The 12973-nt window shown below is 42.5% G+C and overlaps 1 protein-coding gene across 1 annotated transcript in view; it reads right to left on the bottom strand.

Annotated features, from left to right (window-relative positions):
* The window catches only part of CCNY (cyclin Y), a 109233-nt gene that overhangs the window by 36088 nt on the left and 60172 nt on the right, over positions 1 to 12973 (bottom strand). Inside the window, exon 2 of the mRNA XM_040248427.1 lies at positions 1446 to 1520. Within this exon, the coding sequence (XP_040104361.1) occupies positions 1446 to 1520 (75 nt within the window). The remainder of the gene's footprint in view (positions 1 to 1445; positions 1521 to 12973) is intronic.

The following is a 12973-nucleotide window of genomic DNA, read 5'->3' as shown; positions in this document are numbered from 1 at the left end:
TTAACCTGTGAGACTCAAGTAGATCCTTTACACTCAAAGGGAAAACCCAGCATTTGAGGAATGAAGAAAAAACAGAAGGATGAGAGTTGCCAACTCTCCCCAGTGATCGGCAGAGGAGGGGAGGGTGAGAGGGAAGGGGGTAGATGTGTGCCCCTGACTCACACCCGGGGATCCTGTGAGGTCAGAGGACCCTGCCATCCGTCTCCCCGTGACAACCAAGCCACGTGTCATCCACTTAAGAGCCTCTAGTGCCATTCCATGTGATTGGTCTGTGCCCTGAATTCACAGGAAGTGAGAACCAAATCTGAAAGTGTGCCAGATTCGTGTGACTTGTTTTCATAGTACTATATTAAGTGCAAAGACTTGCTTTTGACTCTCATTTTTCATTGTCCCAAACCTTCACCCCACCACCACTTTCCTGCCTGGCAATAACCTGCCCTCTCCATGGGCTCCCACTTCACCAGATGAAGAAAAAAATGTCCTGCTTAGTTTCCACCCAAAACATTCAAAATTTATCTCACAAGGATTTGATGCCTACAGTGATTTCTTCTTATACACTTTAAAAAAAAAAAAAGCACCAAATTCTCTCAGATCTCATCACTGGCCTGCTTAAATCAAGATCACCAATATTATATCAGCATTATGCTACATCAAAGTTGTCACCTAGCCATAAGTGAGGAGTTATCAGTTCTTATAATGAACTCTCTTAAATATGTTTGATTACTTTTCTAGTCAACTTACGATCTTCTCAAAATGAGACTTTAGCAATTTGACAAGAGTCATGGCTAGAACCCCCAGGACCTCAGCACTGTCACTGCAACATGATTTAACAGATTCCTCCACTGCTCTTTTCTGCAGGAACAGGCTATGTTCACTGTATTGTGTGTTTTATCTCTCCTTTGCAGCCAAGAGCCAGGGAATAGCGACATAAGTCAAGGGCTGAAAAGAGGGGGAAATCCCCCAGAAGAAATTCCACGCCACAGAACAAACAGCTTAACACAAGTATGACAGAAGGAAAACATCTAACCCTAGTGTACAGGTTCAATCTGGCTCTCAAATGACACAACTGAGATAATGGTGTTTGTATTTAGAGTTGTATTATGATTTCTTTTTACATACTATCTAATACTTCTGATCTTTAGAGAATATATGCAAATAATAAATTTTTAAAGGAAAGTTTCTGATTCTCAGGGTAGAAACTGCCTTGAACTATCCCAACTGATTGGCAAAATGAAGACAGTTGCTTCAAATAGTAAATTCTAAAAATATGACTTACTATAAAGAAACCCCAAAGGGTAACCACCCAAACATTCTTAGTGGTCACTAAGGATGACCACTTAGGATTCTGTCTTTATCCTGAGAATCACAGTGACTGGAAAATCAAGACAGGCTAGTTACCAGCATAAGTCTTAAAAAAAAAAAGAAAGAAAGAAGAAAGAACCTACCGTCTGTTTGAGATTTACTGAGGAATATCGTGCTGGCCCGAGGATGGTCTGAGGGATTGAATTCCATGTTCAAATCTTTAAAGAAAGAAAAAGAAGATATATGAAAACCCATCTGATAACTAAAGGGCATCAAGATTTTCAATTTTTTAAACCTCAGATTACTAAGACAGTCAAGGATTCTGGAAGAAACCAACAATTACTGTGTTAATAGATTCTTCCAGGTTCAACTTTGAACACTTAACTATTTAGAAACTTGAGAAACTCATACATAAAACTTAGACACCTGGCTGGAGATCTATTAACTGAAAACTCCATTTTCTTTTTAAAGTCTGTTCTGCACCCAGTATAACTACAAAACAGCAGGACAACGTCCTAACACGTAATTAAGGAGAGGTACGTGCTAAAACTGACTCATCTAAATCCACAGTTAAGCGAGTGGTATTTCCTTCTTAAATGTGATTAAAATAGGATATCTCAGCCAAATTGGTATCTACACACTCTGCTTAATTAAGATGGTTATTTTCTGAAAAGGCAAAATTAATCCTTTAGAGCAAAAGCTCACATTGCCCATCTGTGGGCATAATCGGGGCCACAGATGTGTTTTGTCTGATTCATTCATTTTCTTTCTTTTTTAATAAATTTGAACCCATGTATAACTTCCGTATTTCAAACACATATCACAAAGGGAAAAAAATTTATTTCCAGCTTCTCTTGAGAATCAGATCATTTAGCAACACCAGGCCCCACCCCAATGGTAGCAACTGGCAGGACCTAAGACCCCAGTGCCCAGTCCTCATCCTCTGCCCCACCACCCACTCCTTGGGGCCATTCCTCAGTTCCTCCCCGATACTGGCATCTGCCTTTGTAATCCTGCCTTAGAACAGTCTCCAGGGGCTACAGACTTGTCCAGTATAAACAATCAGAATCCCATCACAGGGGAGTTTTTTCAATTAGAAAAAAATTCCATATGGAAAGAATGGTTAAGCAAAACAAAAGAATAAAGTTACAGAAGGGAAGAGAGAAGACCAAAATTAATGGAAAGTCAGAATGGTCTTCAAATCAGCTTCCAACATCATAGTGAAAACATCTGAGTTCCATTATTTCAATAAATTTGCAAAGAAATCTAATCAACACCAACAAAAAACAGAAGGTATCTTATCCTTAGCTTTAATAGCTAATCCAGTCAAAGATAAAAGGAAAGAAAAAACAAGGATGGTCACATGTTGTTGTTGTTCAGGGCATCCAGGGCCCTTGTGAAGTAGCTCGCTGGGCTCAGGGCAGCCTCAGCTCTGGAGGGTGTTGGCATGTCTGTGCTTGTGAGTTTTCCCTGGAGCCTGCCTTGAGGGAGAGAATGACTGTGTCTCAGCCTGAGGTGCAACCTGCATTAAGGTGTGGCAGCTCATGACCTGGTGGAAGGTGGGCATTTGTGACTTGCTGGTGGAAAGAGAATCAGATCAGGAGAGCCGTCATGGTGCCTGTGGCTCATGTTGGCTGGGGCCCTGACTCCTTGTGTGTTTTTGTGTTCTATCGCTTCATTTTAAAAATATATATTTATAGTTTCCTTTGTTGTGCAGAAGCTTTTAATTTTAATTTTAATTAGGTCCCGTTTATTTTTGCTTTTATTTATTTCCAGCATTCTGGGAGGTGGGTCATAGAGGATCCTGCTGTGATTTATGTCAGAGAGTGTTTTGCCTATGTTCTCCTCTAGTTTTATAGTTTCTGGTTTTACATTTAGATCTTTAATCCATTTTGAGTTTATTTTTGTGTATGGTGTTAGAAAGTGTTCTAGTTTCATTCTTTTACAAGTGGTTGACCAGTTTTCCCAGCACCACTTGTTAAAGAGATTGTCTTTAATCCATTGTATATTCTCCTTTGTCAAAGATAAGGTGTCCATAGGTGCGTGGATTTATCTCTGGGCTTTCTATTTTGTTCCACTGACCTATATTTCTGTCTTTGTGCCAGTACCATAGTGTCTTGATGACTGTGGCTTTGTAGTAGAGCCTGAAATCAGGCAGGTTGATTCCTCCAGTTCCATTCTTCTTTCTCAAGATTGCTTTGGCTATTCGAGGTTTTTTGTTTTTCCATACAAATTGTGAAATTATTTGTTCTAGCTCTGTGAAAAATACCATTGGTAGCTTGATAGGGATTGCACTGAATCTATAGATTGCTTTGGGTAGTAAACTCATTTTCACTATATTGATTCTTCCGATTCATGAACATGGTATATTTCTCCATCTATTAGTGTCCTCTTTGATTTCTTTCACCAGTGTTTTATAATTTTCCATATATAGGTCTTTAGTTTCTTTAGGTAGATATATTCCTAAGTATTTTATTCTTTTTGTTGCAATGGCAAATGGAATTGTTTCCTTAATTTCTTTTTCTATTTTCTCATAGTTAGTGTATAGGAATGCAAGGGATTTCTGTGTGTTGATTTTATATCCTGCAACTTTACTATATTCATTGATTAGCTCTAGTAATTTTCTGGTGGAGTCTTTAGGGTTTTCTATGTAGAGGATCATGTCATCTGCAAACAGTGAGAGTTGTACTTCTTCTTTTCCAATTTGGATTCCTTTTATTTCTTTTTCTGCTCTGATTGCTGTGGCCAAAACTTCCAAAGCTATATTGAATAGTAGTGGTGAGAGTGGGCATCCTTGACTTGTTCCTGACTTTAGGGGAAATGCTTTCAATTTTTCACCATTGAGGATAATGTTTGCTGTGGGTTTGTCATATATAGCTTTTATTATGTTGAGGTATGTTCCTTCTATTCCTGCTTTCTGGAGAGTTTTCATCATAAATGGATGTTGAATTTGTCAAAGGCTTTCTCTGCATCTATTGAAATCATCATATGGCTTTTATTTTTCAATTTGTTAATGTGGTCTATTACATTGATTGATTTGCAGATATTGAAGAATCCCTGCATCCCTGGGATAAAGCCCACTTCACACCAGTCAGAATGGCTGCGATCCAAAAGTCTACAAGCAATAAATGCTGGAGAAGGTGTAGAGAAAAGGGAACCCTCTTACACTGTTGGTGGGAATGCAAACTAGTACAGCCACTATGGAGAACAGTGTGGAGATTCCTTAAAAAACTGGAAATAGAACTGCCTTATGACCCAGCAATCCCACTGCTGGGCATACACACTGAGGAAACCAGAACTGAAAGAGACACGTGTACCCCAATGTTCATCGCAGCACTGTTTATAATAGCCAGGACATGGACGCAACCTAGATGTCCATCAGCAGATGAATGGATAAGAAAGCTGTGGTACATATACACAATGGAGTATTACTCAGCCATTAAAAAGAATACATTTGAATCAGTTCTAATGAGGTAGATGAAACTGGAGCCTATTTATTATACAGAATGAAGTAAGCCACAAAAAAAAACACCAATACAGTATACTAACGCATATATATGGAATTTAGAAAGACGGTAACGATAACTCTGTATGCGAGAGAGCAAAAGAGACACAGATGTATAGAACAGTCTTTTGGACTCTGTGGGAGAGGGAGAGGGTGGGATGATTTGGGAGAATGGCACTGAAACATATATAATATAAGAAACGAATCGCCAGTCCAGGTTTGATGCAGGATACAGGATGCTTGGGGCTGGTGCACTGGGATGACCCAGAGGGATGGTATGGGGAGGGAGGTGGGAGGGGGTTCAGGATGGGGAACACGTGTACACCTGTGGCAGATTCATGCTGATGTATGGCAAAACCAACACAATATTGTAAAGTAAAAATAAAAAAAATAATAATAAATGATAAATGGTTAAAATATATATATATATATAGTATTTATTGGGTTGCCTCAGATCTCAGCTGTGGCAGGTGGGATCTAGTTCCCTGACCAGTGATCCAACCTGGGGTTCCCTGCCTTGGGAGCACAGAGTCTTGGCCCCTGGATCACCAGGAAAGTCACTCTTTGCTCATTTTAACTTGAGGATCATATCCTCTGAGGAGATAAGTATCTACCCGCCAATCAGGAGAGAACACAGGGGAAATGGCTTCAGAATCCATTCAGAGTGGCAGGTTAAAGCCTAGGGCTTGCTCTAAGCCAGTGGTCCCCAACCTTTTTGGCACCAGGGACCAGCTTTGTGGAAGACAGTTTTTCTATAGATTTGGGTGGGGAGGATGGTTTTGGGGTAATTCAAGTACATTACTTTTATTGTGCACTTTATTATTCTTTGTTGTTGTTCAGCCACTAAGTCATGTCTAACTCTTTGTGACCCTATGGACTGCAGCATGCCGGGCTTCCCTGTCCTTCACCATCTCCCAAAGTGTGCCCAAATTCAAGTCCATTGCATTGGTGATGCCATCCAGCCTTCTCATCCTCTGATGCCCTTTCCTCCTCCTACCCTCAATCTTTCCCAGCATCAGTGACTTTTCCAATGAGTTGGCTGTTCACATTAGGTGACCGAAACATGAGAGCTTCAGCATCAGTCCTTCCAATGAGTATTCAGGGTTGATTTCCCTTAAGATTGACTGGTTTGATCTCCTTGCTGTCCCAGGGACTCTTAGGAGTCTTCTCCAGCACCACAGTTGGCAGGCATCACTACTTTGGCACTCTGCCTTGTACCCTGGAGGCAACACCTGATGGCTGTCACAGAGACCCCTTTGAGGTGACTGTGCCTCAGAGAGAAAAGGCAGTTTTAGGAGCTGTCGAGTCCCTGGAGTTGACTTCAACCCACTGCTTCTTTATGATGGTGATACTTATTAAGCTTTCCAGGTGGCTCAGCAGTAAAGAATCCAATGCAGGAGATGCAGATTCAATCCCTAGATTGGGAAGATCCCATGGAGAAGGAAAGGGCTGCCCACTCCAGTATTCTTGCCTGGGAAATCCCATGGACAGAGAAGCCTGGCAGGCTACAGTCCACAGGATCACAAAGAGTCGGACATGACTGAGCGCCTCATACTAACAGAACATTTTAAGAGTCTATCGCCAGAGTTTCAGGTGAAAACAGAAAGACTTGGTCACAATGCTTTCAGTCCACGTTTCGGCTGAGTACAAGGCGTGACAGGATCCCTTTATTCAAAACTGAAAAGAAACTGACAGAATTTAATACAGCAATGCTGTGAGCCTTCCATGTCTGTGGGAACTGCACCTGTGTGTTCAATCAACCTTTGGTTAAAAATAATGCATTTGCCACACATGGGCATCTATTTAAATAACATTCATACTGCATATTTACAACTCTGTATATAAAATTTACATAGTAATAGGGATTATAAATAACCTAGAGATGACTTAAGGTGTATAGGGAGATGTGGTAGGTTATATGCAAATCCATGCCATTTTATACGAGGGACTTGGGCATCCACGGACTTTGGAACCAATCCCCAGTGGTTACTGAGGAATGACTATATTCTCCCATGCCACGTAGCTTAGTTTTTTTTCTGTCCTTTCCACAGATGTCATAGGCTTGTTCGTCTCAGCTTTTAAACTAGCACCGATGCTATAAGGATCCCTGTGATGGTGCCTAAGAGAAGTAGGGTCATAATCCATGACTGACGGTCTGGAAAACCAGAAAAAGGAAAACATGATGGTGCAGCAAGGCCTGAACAGTGCTGGGTCTAATTAGGATAGATGAGGAGACATAAAAGACGAGCTGCAAAAAACAGAAACTTTCACCTCCCACCCACTTTCTCCGTACTGCCCGGCCTCAGGGTGGTTATGTTCCAGTGACTCATCCAAGAGACGAGCTATTCATTTCGGCCTTTACAGCATCAGTGAGTAGAGGCCAAAGGACTCAAGGACCCTGTGAGCACTTGGTAGTGTTTTAAGACCAACTGTGGTCAGCTAACCACCCCAACCTAACCTCAGATGACTCCATCAGGTCTGTTTCCTATCTTTAGACAAATGTATTTGACATGGTCATAATCTTAAACTTCTAATTTCAATTTTAGGTAGTCACATTGCTAAGTGTGACTAGGATCTGCAAAGCAATGATGAAAAATCAGCAAATAAAGCCTGTTAATTTTAAATCAGTTTGGTTTACTTTTATTTTTAGTCACTGTTGACCCACTGCCTGAAGATCAGTGACTATCTCCATTCATTAGTGCTCCATTCATCAGAACCTGACCCCATTGGTTTGCTCCACTGGTTGCCATCGGGCCAGCCCCAATCACTGCATCCCGCATCAGCACCCCTATTTACAAACCCTGCTGCTGTTGCTGTGGCAGCAAACTGCTGCTACCACAATTTCGACTGATTCCAAAGCCATCTTTTGTACCCCTGCTAACTTCATGTTTATTCTTTACAATTATTCTAATGCGCTCACATTTGGACATTTTCTGTTCTCACTCTCCTAGGGGCACACCTGTGCATGGTGGGCCTCCAGCCTAGGTCTGTACACACATCTGACTCCCACTCATGTGCTCTGTCTCTCCATCCACCTCCTTCCAAACTGCCTATCTCTCAGTCTCCTACTCACTCTTGTTCTCTTCCTGTATCTGTCTCCTCTTTCCCTCCCGCAAACTCTCTCCAGTCTCTCCATTGTCCCTTTCAAATATTCTTTGTTAAGATGAATCAAAGGAGAGAAAAGATCCTAATGTTTAAGGCTAAAGAGAGACTGTTCCGCCAATACAGCAACTAGATAACCTATAAGCTCTCACACTACAAGCACCTAGAAATCTGAGATAAAATACAAGACATCCATGTAAAAGCCTAGAGAGTGAGGCAAGGGAAATGGCTTGAGCCTCTAACCGAAGAGTGAAGTGGAGTCTTCTGGCAGAGCAAAGGCTGTCTGGCTGTGTGCCCTGGGTCTCGGGTTTCAACCAAGGTGACCACATGTCTTGGTCCACACCGATTATTCTGGCACAATAACCAATTCTATCCTCTTTACTTATAATGTCCTGATGAGGAAGTTAGCTCATTTTAATGTCCTGCAGGATAGGATATAAGCCAGTATAGAGGATACAAGTTAGAACAGATGCTTGTACATGTGTCGGAAACCCTCAAAGAGATACAATTGCAACAAAAACTGAATTAGAAAACAAAGTTATCTATAAACCCAAATGAAAAAGGAGCTGGGCCTCAGAAGGGGAAACATCTCCCAAGTCCCCCTCCCCTGCCCACAGTGAATGGTACCCACTGGTCTGTCTGAATCTCCAGCATGGTTCTGGAGTTCCACTCTACTCTGCACATGTAGTCCAGGGAACCCTGTGACAAGACTTTTACACCAAATTAGTCACATGCCAGTGAGACCCCTGTGTGCCTGGCAGAAGTAACTGCAAACCACTCTGGAGAAGTCTGCCTCTCTGAGCCCCTGCAAAGACAGGCTTCCCATCCCAAATGACATGACTCAGAGAAGATGATCCATCAGAAGTATGAATCAAGAGACACAACAAATGATTCAACTAGAACCTGGATTACAGAGCTGGTGAGAGACGGCAAAATAAGCACAGGCTGAGGTACTTAAAGTCCAGGAGAGCAAAAGATAAAAACGTACAACTGAAAATGACAAGACTGAATTCTGGCTTCTCCTCGGCCATGTGAGCAAATCTCTTAAAGATGATGGTGACACTCTGACAGGCCACTGGACCCTGTGATGATCAGAGACAGTGCTGCTTAAAGCCAGTGGGATTCGGGGGCCCCGTGGAAAGGTTAGGTGGGGCCCTCAGCCCCACAGATCAGCAATGAGGACAGAGACCACATGTACAAAGTCCAAATGCTCAACAATAATCAACAAACAAGGTGAATAATGGAAATACATAAGAGAATGATCAAGTGAAGCAGCTCTTCTCAGCTTTTCTTTAAAGAAAAACTGGCAAGAACCAACCATTAACTCACATGTAGATTAATTCAAAGAGAAAGAATCTCTTAGCAACCAGCCTCTCCTGAGGCCTGAATCAAGCTATCACCAAACAGGAAAAACACCACTTGGAACATTGATATTTTAATATCAGGCAAATAACTAGATCCAGTATGGGCAATATTGGTAAAATTGGCTACTGCAGACAACTAGAAAGTGTCTGAAATGACACCCTGAAAGTCAGCAGAGACACTTGAGTCCCAATTAGTACTTTATTGAACTGTCAATAAATATTTACTCAGAATCAACTTGATGCAGGCACTGCATGCAAGAAATACAGAGAGAAAATCCCGTGGCCCCAGGAATGCTGAGGCCTGGGGGCAGGGAAGCAGAGGGCAGGGCGGTGCCACGGAACCCGGCAGAGAGCTGAGGCCGCCGTGAATCGAGCCACACGGCGTGCTGAGTGAGAGGAGAGGGATGTGGGGGTGCTGGGGATAAAACATAAGCGCACCAAGAACACTCAGTCCACAAAAAGACTCACATCTGATTTTAGAGGCAGGTGGGACTGAATAACATCCGGACAAATGAAGTCAGTGATACCGAGATCTCCCAAATAACAGATCCGACAGTATTTCCACTTTCAAACACAAAACCACCAAAAACTCACAGGTGCCGTAAAGAACACTGCACAAGCAAGAGGTGGCAAGAGATTCTCTGATCAATTCTCACCAAGTAATCCAAAGCATTCCCCAGTCACCACGGCACATGTAAATGAGGGTCACGTTTGCAGCAGCAGCAGAAAGCGCTAAAAGCAGAGGTTATGGTTATATAAATCAGGAATTATCTGAAAGCACTTTAAAGAGAGGAAATAAACCAAATAAAAAATGAAAATAAGATTACAAAAGGATATCACATGAAAGACAGGTAAACAGAAGATATAACTCGGGGCAAATGCAGTGTAACCTATGTGTGAGGAGACCTGTTGGGTGAGTGACACCAGAATGTGGGCACCGAGGTGCAACGCCCCAGAACCGTCTGAGGGGAAGAAAGACCTGGCTCCTTTTCGACGCCAACAACACGGGAATAAATGACAGGAAAGGAACCAGTCTGCCTCTCTTACAGCAATTCTATTCCACAGACTCTGAAGACTGTTCTCTTAGTTTCAATATGTCAGCCGAGAGCACGTCCACAATCCCAAGAGGTCAAACTGAGATCATCACCCTTCAGTATAGACCTGATCTATATCTTACAATCTAAGATATAGACCTGATCTATATCTTACAATCTAAGAAGAAAGTTAAATCCAGAATTTACCTCCTACTTCAATGTGTAACTTCAACCTGCCAATTCTGGGGAAATATATAGAAGGGAATACTGTGGCCTCTGAGCATCCTACTTGACTCAGACACAAGGAAACGGGATGCATAACTAATAATAAAATCTGAGAGGCAACTGCCAGGGCCGAGCCGTTCTGTATTTAATCAGGTCTGTCGCGCTTCAGAGGGAAAGAAAACAGGCAGACAGACAGACAAGACGGGCATTCAGAAGAGCCACACCGGAAGATCCAAGTAAATAAATGTGCCTCCGAACCTGCCATCACAGACCTGCTGCTTGGTTCACTAGCACCGAACTGAAACAATCACATTTCATTTTTAAAGCTGAGTCAGCACCAAGTCCAGCGGGAGAGAAGCGCGGTGCGGACTCTTGCCCCGTCTGAGGGCTCAGCACTGGGCGCGCCAGGCTCCAGTCCCGGCGGCACTGAGGCGCAGCAAGTCCTCCCTGCACAACCATCCGGCCAACGATGCTACTTGACTCCCAGCACGGGAGTGCAAGCACACACACCAGCACACGTGACAGCCCTCAGTCCTCCGCAAAACCCGAGGCGCTGAGACGGGGGACAGGCAGCCAAGAGCCCAGCCTGCCACTGAAACAGCCATCGCGACAGCAGAAGAAAACAGAGGCACGTCTGACTGGGGCAGGTCACTCGGGGTCCCTGGTTTGTTAACCTAGTAAACAAGTGTTTGATCAGTACGCCAGAACCAGGGGCTCAGCACCCGTCCTGTTCCTCTCCTCTCTAGACCCGGTGAGAGATCAGGCACCAAGCCTGCTTGGTGTCCCCAGGCTTGAGCGGAGCAGCCAGGGTGCTGGGCATCTTCTCTGCACTGGCAGCATGGTGGCGACCCCAGGGGGAGCAGAATAGGAGCAGGTCCTCTGGTAGGTTTCTTGTGATGGAGAAGAGGAGGGGAGAATGCCACATTTATTACATTTTTCCTACCACAATCTGCCAGGTTTGGTGAAAATAGATTTTTAAGGCAACATTTTTCTCAGCATTCCATGAAATCCATGATCAACCACATACCCTGGTGACTATGTTCAAAATAGGAAATGTCACTTGTTTGCATGATACAATGAACTGCCCTTTGAGAAGAGGAAAACACTAGCAGTGATTAGCTTTGATTTTCTTCCATAATCAGAATGTCCTAGAGTGTTCACTGAAAGGTCATCCTGCCATGGTTACTGCGCCCAATGGAAGGGGACAGTTCCAGCGACATCAGGCCCTCAGAAACCCTTGGGTACTATGGTCACTGCATCATGCTTCTTGGGAGTCAGAGTGGTGAGAGGTTCTGAGTCACTGACGGCCTCCTCCTCAAAGCACCCAGCAGCCACCTCTGATCCAAGCGGGGATCATACTGCTTCATGGGAGTTTGTGAACAGAAAACACAGATTTGGACAGGTCACGTGAAAAAATTGATAAGGGCCACAAGTATATCAGTAAAACACCAATATTATTATTACTAGAGAGCATGCACAACTGCAAAAAGCCTTAAATATACCAGAGTTTCTTCTACCTGATTAAACTCTTTTAAAAAGTCTAGTCACTGAAGAGAGAAAAAGTAATTAAAAAGAATTAAAATAAGCTATGCCTGCTCAATTTAGACATCCAACGAGTAGCTTTTGCTAGTTACATTAAATGTTAGTATTACCTACTTTCTCACATAGTAATTTCAGACTGCAGTCTGAAACTATGAGTCAGTCATTTAGTTTTGGGACTCTATCCTAGTGAGATAATCTCACATGCAGACAAGGCTTTAAGCCCAAAGATGTTCATTACTGCATTATTTATAATAGGAAAAAGAAAATTATAAATAATCTAAATGTTCACTAATAAGAGACTGAATAAAGTAGGTGGCAAATTTACCACATTGAAAACTTTGTAGCTATTACAAATAATAAATGTTTATAAAATGCATAACGCATTTATAATTGGAGAAATGCTTCTATATATCATGCTAAATGAAAATGAAGATAAAAAATTTTGTACACAGTGTCACCAGAATTATATGTCACCCAGGTTTGGATTTTATTGCTTTGGTGATGGTTTTAAGTAAATCTAGCTTTTAAAAGTACTAAAAGAAACTACACAAAAAAATGTTCCCAGTACTTCTTTTGTGTAAGGCAAGCATGGGAACTTGTTCTCTTTTCTTTTTTTTTTTCCGCTTTATTTTTTTAATTGAAAGATAAATGTTTTACAGAATTATGTTGTTTTCTGTCAAACATCAACAAGAATCAGCCCTAGGTACACCCATGTCCCCTCCCTCCCAAACCCCTCTCCCATCTCCCTCCCCATCCCACCCCTCTAGGTTGATACCGAGTCCCTGTCTGAGTTCCCTGAGTCATACAGCTAATTCCCATTGGCTATCTATTTTACACAGGGTAAAGTAAGTTTCCATGTTACTCTCTCCAGACATCCCACTTTCTATTCCCCTCTCCCC

This window comes from Oryx dammah, unplaced genomic scaffold (genome assembly GCF_014754425.2).
Source record: "Oryx dammah isolate SB20612 unplaced genomic scaffold, SCBI_Odam_1.1 HiC_scaffold_10, whole genome shotgun sequence".
NCBI lineage: Eukaryota > Metazoa > Chordata > Mammalia > Artiodactyla > Bovidae > Oryx > Oryx dammah.
Note: the sequence above shows the minus strand (reverse complement) of the source record. Positions and strands in the feature narration are given on the sequence as shown.